This window comes from Armigeres subalbatus, unplaced genomic scaffold (genome assembly GCF_024139115.2).
Source record: "Armigeres subalbatus isolate Guangzhou_Male unplaced genomic scaffold, GZ_Asu_2 Contig948, whole genome shotgun sequence".
NCBI classification, from domain to species: Eukaryota; Metazoa; Arthropoda; class Insecta; order Diptera; family Culicidae; genus Armigeres; species Armigeres subalbatus.
This window is the reverse complement of record NW_026943753.1, coordinates 323,905-348,575: the sequence shown is the minus strand read 5'-3', so window position 1 is coordinate 348,575 and position 24,671 is coordinate 323,905. Positions and strand designations below refer to the sequence as shown.

The window sequence follows — 24,671 nt, the reverse complement described above, 5'->3', positions numbered from 1 at the left end:
AGCAGTGAGCACGCCGGATAACAACAAAACACAACGCAAATTGAGCCTAAATTGCCTGTTTTGCGAATGTTATTGATATAGGAGCATGTTATTAATAACGGAACATATACCCTAATTCCAGTTAGAAGTTCCTAAGATATTTCTAAATACTTCCAGCGATTCGTTCGCCAATTCTTGCAGGAATTTATTTAAAAATTCGTACAAAAATTTATTAACACGTACGTCCCCAACCCCCATTTTACGACAAAACTCAAAATTCAAAACCACACAGCTCAGCCAATTTCTAACGGATTTTCAAATGGTGAAAACCCTCTTTTTTAGAGAAAACTTGGCGTATAAGTTAAAATTTGAGGGAATGGCCTATGACATATGCATTATTCATTTGAAACGTGTATTTACGACTCCTCAATTGAACCTTTGAATGAAATTATTTTAAGTTTTTAGTGGAATGTATCCACTTGTCATAAGACGAGTTTGTACTAGTAAGGCCGTCTTCAGTGTCTCGTACTTAGCTCGATTAGTCAAGTACTATTGAGAGAGAATTACTTATCTGTCAAAGGTACAATAAAGTAGAGGAATTAAATGGAATAGTAAAAACTCGTCTTACAAGTGCCTTTGAATAAATTATATGAATACAACATGTTCACTTTCTCACTTGCTGTTCCCTGATTATCCCAAGAATTCCCTGATAATTCCTTAAATTTTCCAGGTTGACAATAATTCCCTGATAATTCCAGGTTTTCCAGGGTTTTCCAGGTAGAGTGCGTATTCATGAACGTGCAATGTTCTCGAATTCGGCTGTCAATGCAACTTAAGATTTGAGACTTCATCCCCTTTTTATAATATCCATACGACAAAAAATGTAGATTTTTTCCGTACCCAAATACAAAAACAAATTTACTTCGGTTGTAAAACCAAACTTTCCCAATCACACAGTGCCACCTTTTCTGGCATAGTGCCAGTAAAGCAGTGCCAGTAAAAAAAACACGATCTGCATGTTGACACTGACACCCACCCACCGTGCATGGAGAGTGCTTTCATTGGAGAAGTTGCAACTAAATTTAGATTGTATTCTCTTCATGGGTGGTACCGTCGTCATCTTTGAGGAAATTATACGCTTTTTCGACAGCAAATACTCTAAGCAATATGGCATGTTGGTGACAAGAATATGACGATAGTATATATACTAAATTCAAAACACCTGTGAGAAATTATGTGGAAATATCTATTCTACGCGATCACTTTATGAATTAAAATTAAAATATTTTTAGAGAAGTAAGTTTATGACCATAGGTCTACAATGCAATGAAACTGAATTTTGATATAGGTAATGGAGAATCCTCTAATTTGTGGTAGAATCATACTTTATCTTAGAATCAATAAGCTCTACAAGCCATACGGGCCACCGATTAGTTTGTTTAAATGGGAGTCAGCTTTTATAATTATATTATCAGACAATTGCGAGCTCGAAAGCCTCTTCTAGTTATACGAACAAGACAAACGCGCGAAATGTGCGGAACCGCAAAAAGATACGGTACTGCTCAAAATTAAATAATCTCGAGCAGGACAGCTCAAAATTAAATAATCTCGAGCAGGACAGATCAGGGACACTTCTTTGCTGAGCTATTCAATCTAAATTCTATATTCTATATTCTATATCTATATTCTATATCTATATCTATATCTATATCTATATTATATTATGTACATAAAAATGAATTTCTGTCTGTCTGAACCTTATAGACTTGGAAACTACTGAACCGATCGGTGTGAAAATTTGTATGCAGAGGTTTTTGGGGCCGGGGAAGGTTCTTGAGATGGTCTGCGACTCGTCCCCCCTTTGGTAAGGGGGGCTCCCATACAAATGAAACAGAAATTTCTTCGTAACTCGAGAACTAATCAGAGAATAAATCAATTTTAGGCTAAACGAAGTTCGTCGGGTCTGCTAGTATCAAATATTTATTACACTAGGGTGTTGAAGAGTCTTTTATAATAAGTAAGCATATTCTATGAGTTTCAAATGAATAATGATTTCAGACATTATAATACCAAGCCTAGTTCCAGTTGGAATGTAGAGCCATTGAAGAAGAAGAAGAATACCAAGATAACATCCATAGACGAGTTCTTTTCATAAGACGAGTTCGTATAATTCCACCACATGATTGTATCTTTGATAGGTACGTATTTCGACTTCAACAGTAAGGCCGTCTTCAGTGTCTCGTACTTGACTCGACAAGTCAAGTCATAAGAGCGAAAATCGTGAAGCAAACAACAAAACCAACTTGAGAAATAGTGCAAAAATTAGTACCGCTTCAAGCAAACTGAAATCTGATACGACATAGTGCAGAGAATTTCTCAAAACAGCGGAAAATTTTAATTGTTGCGTTGCGTTGCGTTGCGTTGTAACGGAGTATTTCGTAGATTGCATACTGATAGTTGTCATGTATATTCTTTACCTTTCTTACCCCAATTGCTTATGGATTTCCATTTGGGATTCAATGGAAATCCAATTGGGGGTCCAAAATGATAAAACATGAAAGCTATCATTGCCGGCCACGCCCATCTTCTCCGTTACTAGGAAAGGGAAGGAAATGATGATATGACATCTACTTAACGAGAGGCCAGCGACTCACCGACGCCCTCATAGATGTCAAGGAATTGGATGGTGGGTAGGGTATGTGGTTTAGGAGTATCATTATAAGCAAATGATAGAAAATTTGTGGAAATACGTTGGGAGTGACTTTGCTAAGAAATTTATGTCACTCCATTATCCTTGCCGATGATTTTCCTCGGATGGGGCGAAGGTATTAGCCTTGCCCTGGCTAATAGCCTAGGTTTAAGCGCCTTTGCTCGCTCTCTGAAACGAAAAAAGAGCAAAAAGAAATTAAATTCCCCTTCCCCCCTGATATGATAATGATTTTGATCAACAAATGAATTCTAAGTGGATGAATAAATGATCAAACGGCTGCAAACAAGCCTCTATTGTCGTAGCAGAAGTCTACATTTCACAAATAATAATGCCCACAAACATTTTCTTGTGCTTTATTTTTACATCGATACAATTAAATATGGATGAAAATCAAACTTCTGGATCAGATTACTCCCGGAAGCAGATACAATCTACAGTCACTAATAGGATGGGCTTGTTTGAAAATCGATATTCCGACCCCACATACAATCGACTAGGACCTTTATTCTGCAATCCTTCATCACCAAGTGGTCTACACGTTAACACTTTGTATCATCGTACACGTAAAATAATAGATAAGAAGAATATTTGACTCTATAGAGTCATTGTATACCATGAAGATGAATGCAATAGCAATGTTCATTCAACAACTAATGTAGAGGTGAGCCCGCTTAGGGCTGAAAGCCCCTATAATAAGGAAAACAAAAAAAATAACAACTATGCAAATAGGGATAAAACAGCTTCGCTTATTGGAAAATTAGAATAATAGTGTTAACCTAGGATGTTTTCCTCCCTTCCATAGACTATCCAATTAATTAAACTTCACCACTCGGTTGCAGCTCAATAGATATTAATTTGAACCCCGACAGCAAAGCCGTCCTTAGTGTCAGTGACACCGAAGACGGCCCTACTGCTGAGGTCGAAACACGCATCTACAAAGCTGAAATCAAGCGGCGGATTTAAATGGAATAGCACTAACACGTTTTATGACAGGTTTCTAAGACTGCAGTGAATTTATAGCTTTCAAGTACAACTTTTTTAGTTCGAAAAGAAAAACAACAATTATTAAATCGGAATAGCCTCACCAAATCTCTATTCCGGTTTGACATTTGATCGACGTCAACTTCAGGATGAACACGATTTTTCAATTTCTTGAAATTCCTTCCTGGCAGTCGCCGCTACTACAGTTGGTTTTTCAGTCGGCTGGCGGAGTCGAGATCCGTTCTCGAACTTGTATGCACTTTACCCATAGGGAGATCTTCTCGTTCTTGTTCTGGTGATCACTTGCATTATCTTGAAGCTCATCCCAAAGGCTGGAGGTGCTGCTGCTGTCATGCTTCTTTATTCTGTCCATATTGCTCTATTACACTAGCATCAAAAAGCTGAAACAAGCCACACACTCACATAAAAAAACACTTTCACATCCGGTGTCGTTTGAATTTAGTCGTTTTAATTTCCGCGGCCTGAATTTTCCAACGAAAAAATGACGGCAGCAGAAACTCAACAGCGGAAAATTTTAATTGTAATAAACAAAAACTCTTGTTTACCTTTAAATGTTTTTAATCAGCATTGAACTTTAAACGTAATTCAAATAATACAAAAAAGATTACAAGGCTCTATCTTACCTGTCTGGCAATCCACTGAGTGCTTGCCCGAGTACTTCTGGGGTTTTGTCCGTTCCCTGGGGTAACGTTTTGGCCATCTCTTCGACATACTTTTCTTCGGGGAGCTTTTCCTCTTCGGAATCGACCTGAGTATTGAGAACGAGATGAGGACATAAATTAATAAATTATCAAATATCATGGATGAAGTGATGGAATCTATCTCCTTTAAGTGCGATTTCTCTTTTGCTTTTGTGCTCTTTCTTTTTGTGCACAAAAAAGACACCATTAAGTGGATTAATAAGGAGTGTTTAACAATTTACTGGCGGGAGTCTGAATAGAGTAGAAACCTCTACACAAGATCTTTGACGATGTTGTCGTAAATCCATTCGAATCAGTTTACCAGCCGTACGCTGAACATGTCATCTAAGAAAACGCTATTGCAAATTACTCAAAATGAGCAACGTTTGTCGTAACTTCGGAGGTCTTTTCGTCTATTTCTCAGATTTGATTTAATTTATTTGTCAATGTTAAATATGTACAGCACATGTTTCGAAATGAACCAATTGATATGAAATATACGAAAAAGAATCCACGTGTCTTGGAGAGACTCGAACCCTCAACTTGCTTCGAGTCCCACCAAGACACGTGGATTCTTTTTGGCAAATTTTATATCAATTTATCTGTTTCAAAACATGTGAGGTGCATATACGCAGTCAAGATATTTAGCAAAAAATGATTTTCGTACGACCGAGTTTTCGAATAATAGGCAATTAATTGTTATTTGTCAGTGTTACGTTTACAAGTTTTAAGAAATTACGGCATGTCGTCATTTGTGCAGTTATTCGTTATTAAGTTCTCTAACGTCTAGTCATTTATGTATTTTGGGAACCTACTGAAGTAGTTTTCGCTATGTACTGTCCAATCACGTGAAATTAATTGCCAAATCAAATGAAAAAAAGTATAATATTTAATTCGTTTCTAATTACAATGACAAAGTCATTAATTAAGACACTGACTCAAAAGCTATAATATATACATGATCGATTGATAATCTTGACTAGAATACTCATAATTTATGTCGAATATTTTGTACAACGTCATCTTGACTCGTCATGTCCTCTACGTTTTATTCAGTTGGATTTCGTCGGTTTTGTCGGTGCTATGTCAACGTCAGCGTCAGCTTCAACCTTGTTATTTGTATTAGTCGTTATTCGATGGTAAACAGTATGCAAATCCAATGACGTAAAATGAGTTCTACCTTTCTGTTCTACAATTTCAAAATTTCAACCTATCTAGCATTCAATAATAATTTGTATCCATTTCTCGATTTTCTAAAAATGTATCCAATATCTGCAACTAATGATTTTTGTCATGAGTAAATCATTTATAATATTACACAGCTTAATGAACATTTATCATACATACTCTTTTTTGCTTTATTGAATCTGATAGATAAAAATTTAAATTATTTAAAAAAAACAACAAAGTATTCCCTCCGCATGTGGTGATGATGCATTTCTCGATATTCGACACAAATGGTTTGGATTGGGTAATGATTTGTGTTATGGCTCAACAGAGTGATAATACAATGTGTGGATGAAAAAAAAAAGTTTTTTGCTGAAATGGCTTAATTTATTGGAAAACAATTAGGATGGATTAATGGAATAATATGATGGATTCCTCATTGAATGAAACCTGTTGCACTCTAATCGGTCAAGTCCTTCTGTATGAAACATGTTCAAGACTAAAAAGTGTACGTACTCGGAGGGAAACTAGAAAATGGTGTGTATCAGATGCATGAATCACGAGCTGTATCAAGTATAATATTGTGAATCATATAAAATACGGCAGACTTCAGCGGGGCGGTCACTTAGAACGAATGTCAGAAGTAAGAATAGTGAAAACAATATTCAACAGAGAACCGGATAGAGGCATAAACATATGAGATTTCAGATGAATTCAGGAGCAGTAGCCCTATATACATTAATTATGATCCTACAACTTCTCTATAAACAATCGAGTTCATGAGTGAAATTATAGCTTTGTAGTACAGCTTGGTTGTTCGAGAAAAGCAAAAATACAAATGCTGTTAATTACCTACTGCACTCAGGTGTTGATAGTTATGGGTAATGTTTTTCTACATGATAAGATACGCGCCATAAGGCAAAATTATGATATACCAATGCAAAAACGGCCACTTGGCTTGGGGACTTTGCAATTAATAACTATGGAAGTGCTAAATAAACTTGCTTTTGTAACCAAGATCCTCTAACGTTGCTGGTAGACTTGTTTAAGCCCACCCACGCAATTCAACTTCATGGATGGAAGCAGCGAATCTTCTTCTTTCATTGAATGGCGCTGGATTGCATAGATGAGCACAAATTAGCCTACCAGGGTCGTGAGAAGCTCTTGTTTACAAAAGCAGTTTCGCCCTTTTGAAATGTTGATGCCAAATTATGCTGCCAAACGGCAACGCCTCAGTGGGGATGTAATGCCAACAAAGGAGAAAAAAGGAATAGTGAAATTAATGTAAGACCTGAAAATGATTGAAATGGAGAAAACATGGGCAACGAAAGCCGTATGACCAATCTATATCAATCTGTATCAATTCACATTTCCAGTGTAATTGATGCGCGGGGTGGACCGTCAAAACGAGCTGCTTGTTTAAAACTTGCAAATCTTACATTTTTTTATTTGTGTAGTTGTTTTTTTTTAATATATAAAGGTCTATGAAATTTGTTGAAAAATATTTAACTAAGTACACTTAGGTATTAAAATTTGTTCATTCAAAATATTTAATGCCGCATTGTTAGAAATTGGTGTCTTCCCTGAGATATGGACTTATGCAGTTTCTCAACAAAGGACGGAAGATGCGGTCGCGCAATCGATAGCAAATTAAATTGCATTCAATAGACTTTGTACTCATTCATCATGTCGTCGAACAAGTGGCTGCTATTGAGAAATCTCATTGATGCGTGTGCGATTAGAGAACGAACCATCGGACGATATGTTCTAAAGAGGTAGTACGAAATATAGTCGCAAAACAGTTCAACCTATTATGGTCACACATTTGTACACATCGTCAAAAGTATGCAGTGAAGGAATAAAGCATTAATGTTTGGGATGTGTCTTAGTATGAAAACTAAGTTGAATTTCTAAAAACTTCTGAGATTTTTCAAAAAGCGTTTTCTTCCCGACCAGGAATGCATAACAAAATTATAACTCAATTCTATCAATTGTTGTTATTTAAAACAATGTGTGTTATAATTAGATAATTCGATAAAAATGTGTCTTCGGCCAGTTTTATTTCATATCAAAATTATAACAACATTAGTTATGAATATTTTCACAAAATAATTGCCAACATTTTTTGTAGACATTGGAAAAAAATCGAAGGTAATCACCTTCAGTATAACTTAAACCCGCTCGATGTTAATACATAGCTGGAACAAAGTTAATTGCCTACATTATGGATGGAAATCCGTCGTGGTAGCGTAACAGATTTCTATCCGTGATGTAGGTAATTACCTTGAAAGTAGATTTTTGTACAGAAAAATTATATCAACGTTTCTTATAATGTTGATATAAAGGTATCAACCTCTGTTTTAATTGTGTTACGGCTAGAGGGATTTTTTATATATTTTTTGTTATTTTAACAACTAACCAGCAAAATTTATAACACATTTTGTTACAATATTTTTCTGAAATAAATAACTCCCCTTGTTATAATTTTGTTATGCATTATTGATCGGGTTATTTTTGTGTAATAACTCATACATTACTTGACGAGTACAAAACAATTTCATAAAATTATGGGTGAGGAATATATTGTGCCGGCGTTGAAAATGTCTACGAAACCACTTGTACCAAAAACTAGACATTTAGAAGCCCGCGCAATTTGTCTGCCCATGTCGACCTCCTTCCGGCTCAATCTGGCCCTACCCGTTTGTTGTAACAAACGTGGGACTGATGGCAATTTCATCAAAGACAAAGTACCTGTTAGGAAACAGGAAGAATACGCATACCTTGGATCTTTGCTGACGACAGACAACAAAACAACGCTAGCAACGAAATACGAAGTCAGTTGTGGAAGTCAGTCCTTCTTCTTTTTCAATGGCTCAACATACCCACTGGAACTTGGCCTGCTTTTCAACTTAGTATTAATATTTCCTCAGAAATTAGTTGAAAGCGACGTTTATGCGACGTTTACTGCCATCATTTTTCATGCGTTCCTCAGAAACTAGAACTAATATGCCGACCAATGGGTAGATCGAGAATCCATCAAAACTACGCAGAGATATGGTCTTTCTCGTGAAAACGGTACGGGATTGGCCATACACCCTGAACAAATGTTACTTTCGCAGAACGCCCGGAACCTGTTACAAATTGGCCAGAGAGTCTTACAGTCATCAAAATGTATCTTTAATTTAATAGAGATCCTATATTCATCGTCTTGGAAAAACATTAATTTTGACACCAAAACCGGCCCCTCCTGGAAGGCCCTTGGAACCTGCTAAAGGGTGGCAGTGGACACTATCATTTTGACAATGTTTCTGTAATAATCGTCTCGCAAAGCCATGAAGTTAGATACACTCGATTCTTTTTTTTACACGGGGGATGCGTTCCGTGTAAAAAAAGTTTTCAGTTCAAAATTCGAAAAACCGTGTAAAAAAAGTTTTATGATTTCTCGACGAATCATGCAAAATGAAGCAACTTTGCAATAATTTTGTATGGGATTTTTTACACGGCCGTTTAAAAAAATCCGTGTAAAAACAGAATCGGGTGTACTCATATTTACATTATTCCGATCTGTTATCATTTCATCACGGAAATGATCATGTCTCTGCGTAGTTTTGATGAATTCTAGATCTACAGCCACCATTGGCCGGCATATTAGTTCTAGTTTGTGGAGAAAGCATAAAACATGATGAAAGTAAACGTCATATAAAATGACAAGCAGTGGGAAAAAGGCATCTTGAACATACCCTCGGAATCGGTCCAATGACCAAGCTTAGGTTTTGTAGAAGGACATTATACCAGAAGAATGTCCGTTTCTGATGCTCCGGGTTTTATCAAAATCGGATTATTCTACGCAAAGTTATGCTGATTTGAATTTCGGCATAATTTTACCTATCTCAACCTTTTTGTCTAACCCCTGTATCTTGTGTGGCAAGTACGATGGATACACTATGCCCAGGGTGTCGAGAATGTTTCCAACCCGTAAAAATCCTAGACCGGACCGAGAATCGAACCCGCCATCTCCAGATTGGCAATCCTACGCCTTTGCTCGCAATGCTACTGGAGTCAGGCCTACTAATCTTCAAAAAGGATCTCACACCTCTACTTAATGTTACAGATGGTCGGGGTTCTGCCAAACCGCACCAAGCGCCATTGAAAAATTAAGCATATTTTGCCCAAGTGTTCAAGTAGCGGATAGAATTAATCACAGTTCGTATCGGATATCCCTTAGCCCTATAACTGAAGATATCCTACAATCAGTGTTGTAAAATGTCATTTGCATTCGTTTGTATAATTTTCCCAGAACTTTCAGAAGGTAGCTATCAATTCATGTTGTATGACGAACTTATAGCGGTTAAATGGGCCTACAACTTTGTCTAACGAGACTTTGCTGTAAATATGTAATCTGGGGCGTGGGAGGCAAAATGTCATTCAAATGACATTATGTCATTTTGAAGAGTTTTCGCTCTCCAGCCTTTGATGTTATACTTAGAGCAATGTACCCTTGGACAAAAATATAACCCTACTCAAGCGTTATGAGTACATTCAAAATTATGGAAGAAATTTTGCTTCTAAAGAAAGTTATGAGCAAATTAGTCAAATGACATGCAGATGACATTTTACTAGCCTGCCTACAATAAATGTACGCACGAATAGATATGAATTAACTTCCGTTTTACTTTTAGGAACAAAATATCTCTAGTTAGTTAAAAAGCCGCTTGGTACGCTTTGGCTCAACCCCGACCAAATGTCATGCGTAAAGACGCTAAAGCTATGTCCATTTAGAATCCGGAATCATTTATTGTATTGCAGCGGCACGGAAAGTGACCGCTGCAAAAATTCTTTTACAGCGGTTTGTCTACCTAGGCGCCCACTTGCTGTGGTATAAATTTCACGATGTTTCGTGCAGCGAGTCAAAAATTATTCCAGATGGAAGCCGAAAGGAGAGAAAAAAAATCTGCACACCCACGTTGATAATCCTGCTCATCAACGATGGAACCTACGTCAAAATGGATTTCGGACAGCTTAATAGCCAAAAATTCTACATGGCGATGGCACGAGGAGTAGTTCCTGCGAAGTTTAAGTTTGCTTTTTGGACAAACTTGCAAAAAAAAACAGATGATTTTGGCAAGGGATATGCAGCTGTGGAGCAAAGACCTAAGTGTTTGTGACGAATAAGACGATGGACTCGAAGCTGTACAAGAAGGAATGTCTCAAAAACCGCGGTCTACCTTCCATAAAGCAGATAAAGGTCCCGTGAAGTTTTGGCCAGATTTGGCGAGTTGCCACTACAGCCGGGAAGTCATCCAGTGGTACCGCGATAATAACGAAGATTTCATCGATAAAATATATCCACGCAACTGCCCACAAATAAATCCACGCAACTGCCCACAGCTCCGGCCCATCGAGACATTTTGGGCAGTAATGAAACGGAAGCTTAAGAAAAGTGGAAAAACAGCTCGGGACGCGACTTAGATGACCAAAATGTGGAACAAATGTGCCAAGGAAGTTGACTTCGGAGACAACTTTTGATAAGAGGAATAAAGAAGAAGGTGCAAATTTTCACTAGAAACAAAGAGAAATGATTTGTATCATAATTGTTTCCTTAAAGTACAGTAAATTACCTTTGTTTTGATGTATTAACCATATTTGTACGTCAATCCTTTACCGAGATACGGATGGTTTTATTATTCCGGATTCTAAATGGACATAGCTTTATAAACAAAAGCAGGACATGTCCCGATTGGAATTTCGAATTTACTGACAGTGTCATCACAACTAAACTGTCATGAGAAGATCCATAAAGTCGGACACACAAAAATCAGCAATTTTCAGCGCTACTCAAAACACTTTCTTCCCCTAAAAGCGTGACGTACTTTAAAGTTGGCCCCATTCCAAAAAAATATGCGTAGCATTTGGCAAGGGTTGGGGTCAAATTTTAAAAATAAACATTTATTTAGATAAACTTTAGATCAATTTAAAAGAAGGCTGGCTAAGATGGGCGCTGTGGAAGGCGATATTTACGAGCACAAATCGCCTTGGATGATTTTTTTTGCAAAACCTCGTCAGGAGGTAGATGATTGGAGTCTATTCTACCTCAGGTATCGAAAAAAACCATGGTTCAAAAGGTTAAACGCAATCTCTGTGTCTGCAGCAACTATCAGGATATCAAGCACGTCATGTGCGGGTGCGTCGGGCATCGTGAAGCCAGGTCTGAGTTGACTGAAACTGTCAGAGTCCGAGGAGAACAAAAAAAAACCTGTTAGGAAAGTGTTGGCGGGCCTTCATTTAAAGCATATGAACCTGTATGTATTTGAAATAAATTAATAATGTCTCAGGGATTGAATCCGAAAGAAAATTTAAAAAATCTCTTACTTATTATCTCTGTATACTTTCTGTGTTTTTTCGCACTTCAAGTTTGATAAACTTGTTATCATGGCTTGTAGTAATTCGAAATAGTGTTTACCTCTCTTTTATCGTTGTTCGTTAACTATTGAGAGCGATTTTTACAAACCCTGCTCTGTCTGTCACATTGCTCGTCAAAATGTCAATGCCAAAATCCACCATCAAAACAAGTTAACAACATCGCAATCAATAACTTTTATACCATAAAACCTCTCCATTTCTTATTGTGTAATTATAACCACTAATCTCAAGTCAGCCGCGAGTACGTCGGTTACCCAAACTAACTCTACTTGTAAGAACAAGAATCCCAAAAAATGTGAAAAATAAATTGTACGAAAAAAAAACCTAAATTAAACCCCCTAGTAGTGGTACTGCCTTCCTCGCATTTAGCCAAGTCATCAAAATGTTTTGGTTTTATTGCCCATTTTCTTTATAACTTATGAACGCAATTACAGATCATTATCAAATTCAACAGCGATCGATAAGGCTTTTCCTCCTTTCGAATGCAACATGTTAGCGTAGCTAAGCTTAGCTTAGAATTTTCCTGAGCGTTCAAATCTCCTATGATGATTTTGACGTCGTGTCTTGGGCAGCTGTCGTACTCACGTTCCAGCTGCGCGTAGAATGCGTCCTTATCATCATCAGTGCTTCCGGAGTGTGGGCTATGGACGTTGATTATGCTGAAGTTGAAGAACCTGCCTTTGATCCTCAACCTGCATATTCTTTCATTGATCGGCCACCACTCGATCACGCCGCCTTTGCATGTCGCCCATCACTATAAAAGCTGTTCCCAGCTCGTGTGTGTTGCCGCAGCTCTGGTAGATGGTATGATTACCTCTAAACGTTCGCACCATTGATCCCTTCCAACAAACCTCCTGCAGCGCTACGATGCCGAATCCACGGTACTTGAGCGCATCGGCGAGTATGCGTGTGCTTCCGATGAAGTTGAGAGATTTGCAGTTCCACGAACCGAGTTTCCAATCGCTAGTCCCTTTTTGTCGCGGTGGTCTTCGCCGATGGTTTCGGTCCGTACTCTCTTGTTGATTGTTCGTTGCTTATGTTTTTTAAAGGCTGGCTTGCAGGGCCTGACACCAAACCCCCTAAATTTCCGGAGAACCATTCCTCCTTATTCCCGGTGGACCATGGTGCACAGTTTCACTTAGAGCCCCTCGCTGGCACTTGGACGATGATCAGCCGCTCCTAACATGTAGAACAGACGCTGTTGTGAGCCGATCCTGACATGGAAAACAGACGCTCAGTAAGATTTCCACCTTCGGAGAGGAGCAAACCCCCCCTTCTCTGTCAGCATACGACCAAAGTTCCCACCGGGGTTGGTTGCCCGATCTTCCCTAAGGTTGCTCGTATTCCGGCCAGCACCACGGGGAGGTAGAGATAGGAGTAGCTGGGTAAGAGGCTAAGGATCGCAAGATGGGGTCTATTTTATTCCTTAGTGCCTTAGTGTGATACACGTCTTAAATAATTGCCTTCATTACGGCTCTGGCAAACGCTATATCGCGTATCAACAAACACACCATTTTCTTCATAACTTTTGAACGCAATAACCGATTTTTGCAAATTGAATATCTTTCGGATGCTATTCAATTTGCAAAACAGAGCTAACCGCGGTGGAGGTTGGTACCCGGATTCTGATGGCTTTTCCGCAAACGTGACTTTTAAGTGGTCTTGTTGTGTAGGGGTTATCACGCCTATAAATTCACATTTATTTGCGTTCATTTAAATGCATTGCAGCAGTCTTTGAAAAAAAATCGGTTTCAATTTTTTTTTCCAATATAAAGCTATATATGTGGACGAAGAATCAAAAGGAATAAATTTTGGCTGTTACGCCCTTTTTAAATGTTGGTCTAGATATCATCTTTGCTTGTGCAAAGATATTATCCCTAATGAGCGATTCCAAGCAACAGCATCAAAATTTAAGAAAATTTTTAATTCATGATTTTCTATTGAGTTGAAACTTTGCACAGTTTTTCAATTTCATCTAAATCGTCATTTTTCGATATCAAATCTTCATATCTAGTCACGACTAACTTTTCAAAAGGGTGTATGTGAAAATGGTTCAAAAATATTTAAAAAGCTGCACAGCAAAAACGGAATGTTCGATTGTTATGAGTTTTTCAGCAAAGTTAGACAACTAAATGGTGATTCTTAAGAAAATGTGCACAGTAAAAAAAAAATTGTTTTGCCTTTAAAAATATCATTTTTGTCACAAAAACTCAAATATCTCAAAACCCTATCTTTTTTCGAACGTAATTTTTTTAGGGAAAACGGTCCATTATATTAGCTATCTACCATAAAAATTTGGTGATGGTAAACTAATAAACAAAAAAGTTATGACATTTCAAACATTTCACAACTTTCACATATAGTAAACAAAAAAAAATTTCCGTGTATTTTTTTTTCAAGAATCGCAGTTTGATGCTGATTTTATTGTTAAGGGCCTTGCGTGAGTTAAACAAGTTGTTTGTATGATATTCCATATTTATGTATTCATCGATATTATGTATATTATATGTATAAATATTATATGTATAAATAAATAAAAATGAATTAATATTATCCTAAGTATTAAATTAAATGTGGCAGTTACACAATGTTGTTATAGAAACTCTAAGAGTTTTGGGTTTGAATTTTGGTATGGGTTATGATATCATGAAAACAGTTTATTAATACTTATTTTTATTTATTTTTATTCAATTTTTTTAAAATATCGAACGCTTTTGAATTATTATCAGCACAGTTTGAGTATAGTTTTGCTTTAATTTTATTTTCCGACAATGGAATGAAACAGTGAAATTTTTGGGTTCCTTGGATCGTTTTCGCGTTATTAAATTGCTCGCTGAGCTCTGAAGCCTTTATTTCGTACTCTTCAGTAGTAGTAAAACAAAATGATAATTTGGTTAAATCTTTTTCTTTTCTACGATTTACCCAATCAAAAAGTTCTTTCGCAGTTTTAATTGGATGCTCACGTTCTTTGGCTAAACTTGCTCTTGTGGCCATGCGCTTTATTGTTCCTCCAATAGCATCACAAGGACCTTTGCCATGTGATGTAGCAAAAAAATGCCATTCTGCATCAATTCCGTACATTGATTTAAATTGACATAGGCTCGAAAAATACTTACGATTTTTGTACTGCGACGCTGCTCCATCAGACATGAAATATATCTTTTCGACTACTTTATGCTTATCAACGCGTAAAAAGTTAATCATTTTTTCAATGAACAAGTTTACGGATACTGAATCGTGTCTTAAATCTTCGGAAATTATAATAAAACTTAAGTGTTCAATTTGCGTACTTCCATTAAAATAAATAACGAATGGATGAATTGTAGCTTGTTGTACGTTCCAGTGATGGGACTGCACTTCATCTTGCAATACAAAGCAGTAATTTTCAGAAAAATCACAAATGACTAAAAATTCACCATTTTGTAATGTATTTTTCGTATTTTTTAAAAAGCTGGATTGTTCTGTTTTAATGAAATCGTGAGGGATTAAACTTTCTAATTTCAAGCAAAAATATGACACAAACTCATCTACAGGTTTTACAATAGTTTCTATGTCACACCTATCCGTGGTCACCCATTGCTCAAATGATAACTGATCAATATATTTTTCTTCAAACTCAGCGAATAAAGTATTTTCCAATGATGAAGAATCTGGACAATCCGAACAAGATCGTAGATAGCAATTTGATGTTGTATTTTCACACAAAAGACTACCAGTTAACATTTTAATATCCTTTGTTAAATTGATTCTTTTCAAACCATGTAAAATAAGATTAATATTCTCATGGGTTGTGCACACACACACATTATGTGTTCCTGAATTGGAAAAAAGCTTACATTGCCTTGGCCGAAGGCTTGCAAATGAGGAAAAACCTATTTTAATATTATCGTGAATTTCCTTGAAGCGTGTGTACGCTTCTTTCAAAGTCGTCATCATTAATCGTTTTTGGATTGCTTGACGCTTTCCATCTTTTTTTACTGATACACAGGGTTCGTAATGCTCACTCAATTTCAGGAGCACAGGATGCTCCCTCACGAAAAGTTTCGGGGAGAAATCACTTTTCGGGAAAGAAAAACTGCTTGGAGAGTGATAACCGTTTTTCGCTCACTTCGATTGCCGCAAAACGTTGGTTTGCTCTTTTTCTTTCATATTCGAGTCTTTTCGTGGCATCATAAATGCAAATGGTAGTAGCTTATGTGGAACAAATAACTTATCACTTTCATACAGATAGCGTGGTGGTGTGGCTAGAGTAAGCGCATCCCCTCAGCTATTATTGTTACTATTCTGGGTTCGAATCCCGGCGCGGTCATACAATTTTATAATTGTTCTGCGATAATTCTCGCGAAAAGTGAATGAGCGTGATGAAGTGATGAAACGAAAAAGGATTTTCATCTAATAAGCAAGATTTTCGTTTATCTTCCAAGGCTGATTCTAGAGAGAAAAGATTGATGGATGAAAGATAATCCTCAACATAAACAACGAAAAAAGATTCTCCCTTGGCCCGAAAAACGCTTGCTTTGGTCTCATTGAAACGAAAAGTTGAAACCCTGCTGATACATAATCTTTTTGACCAGGCATAGCTCGACTTACTTCATCATCTTCAAAATATTGAACTACTATTTCTTTTGTCTCATCTGTTAATGCAGTACTAGACCTAGTATTTTTGGTTGAAAGACAGTTATTCTTCAATTGTTTTGCCTCTTTTACTGTATTTCTATTGGTTTTGAACTCATCAATGGCATCCTGAATAGACCACGAACTTGGCAGCATCGACAAAATCAATAATTTTGCTTTCCTTGTCGTGGCTGCATTCGAGAACCTTTCCTTCATATTTATAATTACCTCATCGTAGTCTGTATTTTCCACATCATCAGGTCCTAATTTGAAGAGGTTTCTTCGTACAGCTTCGTTTATTTCACGGTATTTTTTCTCCGGGTAATAAACGTAGTCCATCTTACTCCATTTAATCGGAGTCACTTTTATCCCAGCTATGCCCTCGTTAAAGCGTTCGATGTTAACCTTTGGGTACACTCATCTTCCGATTGATTTGTTGAAACAGATTTCGCTGATGGTACGGTGGCAAGGCTCTCAGCACTTAATACTTCTGGTAATTTCTCAGTTGTTGTCGATACATCTGGCAATTCCTCAGTTGCTGTCGTTTTCGAACTTCCTGCGCTCTGCTCAACCGATGATATACAGATTGCTCTTTTGTCAACGTTTAGACGGCAGGACGTGCAAATGCGTAAATTTGTATTCAATGTGGACATTGGAGCATAACCAGTCGCTTTCAGTTTATCTATGGTGCTTTCGGTGAGATTTCGTAACTCTTTTGAACACTTTTTTCCATCAAACGGCCTACAACAGTTGAGAAAGCGGCTACTCATGTTGTTCGTAATATTTCAATAAACAAAATCACTTTTAAGTTTTTACTGACTAGTTTGGTGTCATTTGCTTGACTGAAGAAAAAATTACTATAAGATCTTTAACAACCTAGTAATTTTTTTGCTTTGGATTGGATGAAGAGAACAAAAAAATAGCTTGACGCTGCACTTTTTTTGACATTAACATTCAACAGCGTGGCATGCAGTGTGGTGAAATCTCAATTATTATATAAATATCAGTTGAAAATGTCGATTTATGAAATTTAGAAATACTTGTTTGGATACACGTGGAGACAGACATAATTATATGCATATGAAACAACAAACCAGATATTATAAATCCGATAGGAATGTCCTTACACCAAATTGCCCCTCTGTTGTATATGAAGTCTTCAAATATCACTATTTTCGACCCTAAATCGCCGATAACAAGTCATGTTTGCAAAAAAACATCCCTGGTTTCTTCCAGAAAGTGGTCTATTTTGATTATATATACATTTTTGTAGAATATTGTAATGACCTGAAACTGTTAGTTTCGAAAATATCTTTAAATACTGTTTTTTAGGGTCTGTCCATAAAAAACGCCCGTATTTCGAAAACGATGATAGATGGACACTCGGTGTCTTCAGCAATAAAATTCATAATAAATTACACTACAACTTTGCCAAAGACACCATATTTAAAAATCGTTTATTAAAGAAGTTACATTTTGCAGCGCCACCTGTGGCAAAAATTGGAACTACAACTTTTCGTCATTCGATGCGCAATATTTTTCTAAAATTTATTCCCAAAGACACCGATGCCAAAAAATAACACCCTGAAGTGGTAAAATAAAAAGTTCACGATTTTAGCCAAACGCACCACTGTGCAGCGTTCAAAAGATGGGATGCAAGAATCAACATCAAGTAAGTATACAAAACTTCTAAGAGTAATTAATTTGGTGCGATGATTCACAATAATTTACACTCAAATTCCTTAAATTACGTTTCATTATTTTGCATTTGTAACAAAAAATGAAAGCGATGAGATTTAAAATCGGAGCAGTTACCTCATAATAATCAGATGATGAGGCATTAAGTATCACGCACTCGAATCGTACCCAGAAATCAGCCAGCAGTGACGACGCGCGCGCGCGCTTCAGCCATTCTTGCGTCAATTGGCTTCCGCAAAGCCGGCCGGCATTTTTATCAATTTTATCATCTGATGGTTTGATTGCCGTGCCGTCCGTACAGCCCCATGACGAACTGGTGTTCGTCAAACCAATGGGCCCACTCGATCAGACCATCGCCGGTGTTGCTTGATAACAAACCCACGTTTGGCCACTACTACACGCCACGTAATATTCGAAGCGACAAAACGACGCAACGTGAGCGTTGTTGTTGTTTTCAAACATGATGCTAGCGGTGGATGATGTGTACCAAAATAGACGACAGATGACTGCTTGTTGAACAGATCGAAAGACTCTTCTTATTGTGATAGTACATTTCTTGTAGATTCGATGACGAATTTATATAATAATGGAAAGTGCTATAAAATCGTATTCAAAACATAAGGTCGATGATATACTCACGCGTCCAAAACAAAATAATTCCTCTTACTGATATTCTGCTTTACGAGTGCTTGGACGCGCTCCGCATCGCCCGACGCGTCAGTATGGCATCGGCTTAAAAATCGAATACTCACGCGGAAGCAAACTTGATTACGAATCTGTAAGAATGAATCACCTCAAATGGTATCAATATACAGAAATATTAAATCATTGACAATCAATTCTTTGCCGTATTAGAAGAACTTACTTTAGCTTTCACACTAATTCTCTTTTTTTTTTTGGGTTTACTGGCGGGACTTTGAATAGAGTAGAAACCACTGCACCAGGTCTTTGATGATACCGTTGCATAATTCCTTTCGAAGCAGTTTGCCAGCCGTAGGGTATCCAATCATGGTTTGAACTAGTGAAAAGCGTATCATGGTTACCATCTCATTGGCAGGAAATAAACCTAAAACTGTTGAAACTTTCGTACATATTGCTTAAGAAGTAAAATGGAGCGATTTAAAACGTCCTGATTTTTTTTGTGAAGGTTTACTGGCGGGACTCTGAATAGAGTAGAAACCTCTGCACCAGGCCTTTGATGATACCGTAGCATAATTCCATTCGAAGCAGTTTGCCAGCCGTACATGGAACATGTCGTCCAAGAAGACGCTGTTGCATCTGAATCAGAGGATTTACGTTCATAAATATTCGGAGAGGTCTCATGCTAACTAACATCGTAATAGTTTAAAGTCATTTTTGTCATTTTCTTGTCAAAGTCAAATTATTTAGCCATTTTTTATGCTATTTATACGTCTATTGTCATTGTACGCGCTCAAAATCGACCGAAGCAGTTTATCCGACTCACATGGAACATGTTGCCCAATGCTTCATCGTAGAAACTGAGCCGGAAGTTTTTTTTTATCAAGTATAAGAAAGTGTTCAATCCCCGATTTATAAAAAATGACAAGTTAATAACTTTTGAAGCAGTTTTCCAGCCGTACAAGGATCATGTCGTCCATTAAGACACTGTTGAACTGGCTCAAAAGACATTACATTTACAACTCTAATAGATACTCTCTCCCATTATCTCATTCCTAATCATATAGATTTATTTTTAATCTTTCGTTTATTTTGGAGGCTTAATTGTCGAATCATATAGATTGATCTGTAGGATGTCATTCTTGTCTTTATGGTCAGAAGGTATGGAATATGCGTTCCTTGAATTACTTTGTTTGCCTAAGTTATTGGTTCATCCTGTGTCAATACTATCAAACATAATGTAAGTTATGTCTTGTAAAAAGTGGAAACTGTTCGTGCATTTAGTCTATTTTATTGTTATTCCTTTGTCAAGGTATTACTATTATTAAGTTGTAAAAAGTAGCTTGATCGTTTCCAAACTAACTGTCATTATCTATCATGTACTAATGATCAGTTATTAGTTAGCTATAGGATTCACTTTTCGATGGCAAAGTAAAGCTTCATCACGCCTACTCCCTACTATTAGTAAAAATTATTGTGAATGAAGACGTCATAAGATTTTTACCATCATTATAATGTGTGGTATTTTTTTATTATTGCTCTTCGAAGTGAGACATAACAAAATAAAACTGGCACCACGTTTCTAGTTTTGAAAAAACTTCTACTCAGTGAATCCAGCAGTCGATTCCCTACGAATGTCTTGAATACTTTGTTTTTCAATAAATGCCTAGCTAGCTAAATGTAAGCGTGGCTACGAATCAAAGTCACAGGTAACGCATCAAAAAAGTATTGCCGAAAAGAAGAGAACTCACATCATTAGCCCTGATGAAAAAGGGCTCTGCCTGACTGCACTACCATTCAAGGCTCCAACGAGATTCGTTTGATCGCATGCAAATGCCGTAAATTAATGCGTCAATGCCAGATATGTAAAGCGGCACCAAACAAAAATAGTCAACATGTAATACCACCACGACAGAATATGTCTTTGGTTGCCATATCAGTGCTAATGGCGTAAGCCCAGCTACCGCGCCAAGGTAACATATCCAAGGGAGGATTTAAAAACGTCCTGAATTTGCGCTAAATTCTTCCCACTATTGGCACAATTTCAAAAAGCTCGTAAAGAACGCATTTTATGACACAGGAGTGAGATCAATATATCAAAAGAAAGCCATTTTTATCTGTAATCGATTGACATCATCGTACAATTCCGAAACAGTTTGGAATAGTTAAAATAGTAACATTTATACAAGGTAAAAACTGATCATGGTTTGAACTGTGTATCGTGGTTTGGACTTGTAAATGCAGCCATGTTCTGCGCCTAGCTGGAGCATTTTGTTTACATTTCCAATATGGAAAATCGCGGTTTTCATATAGAATATTTAGACGATTTTCACAAATCTCCATGAGTAGACATTGAAGGGACCATCGACTCATGGGAATATCGAGATGAGGAATAGCAAATCTTTGGAAAGTTGTGTGAAGGAACCATCACAGTAACCCAGAAAATATATATTTTTAAATTGGCATAATTTGCTCCTATGAGTCGATATCGAGTCACAGAACATCGACTCATGGAGGTTTGACTATACTAATCTAATGCGAGAAGATGAATAGTAAACACAATTTGCTTTTCTATAGTTTTCCTCAGCGTTTCATGTATGTAATTAGTATTATATTTAGAAGCTGCTGCCAGTAGTTCAAACCATGTACAAATTTAATTCAAATCATGAACAATGTAGTTCAAACCATGGTACGAATCTAAGTTTTGTAATTAGGGGCCGTAAACTAATTAATTACGTAACCACTTTTTCTATGATTTTCAACCCTCCCCCTCCCCTCATGTAACATTTTTGCCATACAAATCCTTTTATATTTATATGGAGCAGTCTTCACGAAAACATGAACCGCGTTTAAACCAATGTCATTTATTTTATACAGGTCCGGTTGAGCGTGCCTTTTGTTCGTATTAGTAGCTCAAAAAGTGTAAACATTTCTGATCAGCTGACTGCTGACGTCAAACTCACACCAAATTTCATTCATGAGGTGTGAGTTTGACGTCACCGTTCTTTTGTTTCCGACACCCGAGCCACCGCCGTCGTCATGCGAAACGAACACTGTTACTGATTCCGATATTTCACGAACACGTTTGCGCTCTCTCGCCTAGAGATGTCGTAAAATCCCGATTAATCGATTAGTTACTAATCGATTACTCTTGATTCTTGTCGATTATTGAATCGATTAATCATTGTATAGTAATCGATTCAAAATTAATCGATTATCACAACGATGAATCGATTAATCGTTAATCAATGAATTTTCGACATCCTTATGATGTCGTAAAATTCTGATTAATCGATTAGTAACTAATCGTTTACTCACGATTCATCTCGATTATTGAATCGATTAATCGTTGGGTAATAATCGATTCAAAATTAATCGATTATCACAACGATGAATCGATTAATCGAAGTAATCGATTAATTTGCGACATCTCTACTCTCGCCCGAACCTGTATAAAATCCATAACATTGCGTTTAAACAAGTGCAGTTTTCCCGTGTGCAAGTTCGCACTCAAACATGCATACTAGATCCAAACCGAGTTCATCATAAACCGAACCAAAATCGCACCCGGTTTGAACACGAGTGTGCGCCCAAGTTCAAACACACGGGTTTGAACATGGAAGTTTAAACATCAATTTACACACAGCATGCTGTTCATCTGTTCATATTGGTCAAGTGGTTTCTCTTCTTGAGTAGCGGTGATGGCCTAGTGGTAACTAGTTTGGCGTTCACTCAGGACACTAGTGTTTGAATCCTTGTCTTTGGATTTTTTTTAGGAATGGCACATGAATAGTTTTAGTTTTATAAATGCCACTTTTCAGTCCTTGTCAGGTGGTTTGCACTTAGTCCGATATCTCAATATTACAACAATTTGTTTACTCAACATTTTGCATACAATCTTCAGATATTATTCTTAATGTTATTCTTAATGTTGAATATGATGTGCATTTTTCCGGTAAGACAACCGGCAGCCTTCAATGTAATGATTATTTAAAGTGTCCTTGCGTTTATGTTCTAAACAAGGTAAAATACATAAGTCTCTGTTCGTCCGTCTAAAATGTAGCCCCTAATTATTTTATATCCGTTACATATGCAAGTATGCATTTTGTTTTGTTAGATACGATGGGATTTGCATATAGTGAATAAAATATAGATGTTGATTCCAAAAAGCTCTAAGATACACTTTTAGTGGGGGAGGGAGGTTGTTAACCAAAAATTCAAATTGATAGAAATTTAAAAAGATAGTAAGGGTCTGTTCATGATGTATTCTATATTGCTATGTATAAATAATACGCCGATGACATTCATTCATTTTTTTCATTTATTTAGTCTACATCTATACAGATAACACTGAATCAACAATTTGACGCCACAATACACGGTTCGAGGCCGCATCTCTCCATCCTCGAATACGCCCCACGCTCGCCAAGTCGTTCTGCACCTGGTCTGCCCATGACATTATGCAATACAAAGAAAATTCACAAACGATGGAGCTCCAGTTCAGAAATGAGCCCACAAATCCTTAAACATAAAAGTCTTATAAACTACATGGCTCTCATAAAAGATAAAATCTCCAATTATGATAATCTAAAAAATTAAGAAACTGGAATTAAAGTCCCGTTGATCATAAGGCTCTTCAAAAAGAAGAAAACCCTCTCCCTGGAATAAAGAAATCTCTATGCAATCCAGAACTTCGCTTCAGATTCTCGGTATATTTATCAAGTACTACCGCAAAGTAAGTAGAATGAATATAAACGTATCAGAAAAATCTTATCCCAAAATTTTAGAAATATGAACTAATCAGTTTTTTGGTGATTGCAGAATCCCGAAATCCTAAGAAGAATTGCTTTCAGAACCTCGAAAATGGAACAAAAAGCTCCGCTCAGAGCAGATTCGAACCTAAGACGTCCTGAATGAAAGGCCTGAATCAAGACCTCACCTCTATAAACGCGAAAAATGTGCACAACATGCTTCAATTTTTCAATCATATCTTCATTGAAGTTTGGTTAAATTCTCTTATTCGAGATATGAATAACAAGGCTGGGAAACGTGAAGAATCAACAATAGTTTCCCTAGCAACCCGTTCATTTACCCAAGCGTAGCATTCTCGTGTGCAAGCGCACATGTTTGAACCCAAGTTTAAACTCAATGTTTGAACATTGTACATTGCGCCTGGGTGTAGGTATCGGAGTTCAGGCTCGTGTTCAGATTGCTATGTGCAAGTTCGAACATAGCAAGCAATGTTTGATTGGGTGCACAAACTTAGGTGAACATCTCAAACATGTTGCACCTTGAAGACTGATATGGAGCAAAAAAAACAACACACAAAAAACAAAAACAAACAACAAAAATGAGTGTCTTTGTGAAAAAAATGACAATTTCAAAACTTGATTTTTTATTGAAAATAATCAAAAACGAAGAAAAAAATGTTTTTCTAGTAAAACTATTGTTTAATAACGTGTTGAATAATTGTAAATAATTTGGTCTATCGTGCAAAAAGTAATATAGGGGAACTGCTCCTTGAATTCATACCATGTACCCAAATCAATACCATTCGAAAACAAAGAATTGGTGCGCTAATTGTTTTATTTCTCATTTTTGTGATTTTTTTCAGCAGTGAGCATGCCGGAAAACAACAAAACACGACACAAATTGAGCCTAAATTGCCTGTTTTGCGAATGTTATTGATATAGGAGCATGTTATTAATAATGGAACAGATACCCTACATAAAATTGTATGGTGCATATAAGCACCACTGGGT

General features: G+C 36.9%; 1 protein-coding gene across 1 annotated transcript in view; it reads right to left on the bottom strand.

The window, feature by feature from the left end:
* Positions 1–24,671, bottom strand: part of LOC134204908 (phosphatidate cytidylyltransferase, photoreceptor-specific-like) — a 107,071-nt gene that overhangs the window by 71,526 nt on the left and 10,874 nt on the right. The window contains exon 2 of the mRNA XM_062679715.1: positions 4,315–4,439. Coding sequence (XP_062535699.1) covers positions 4,315–4,439 — 125 coding nt within the window. The remainder of the gene's footprint in view (positions 1–4,314; positions 4,440–24,671) is intronic.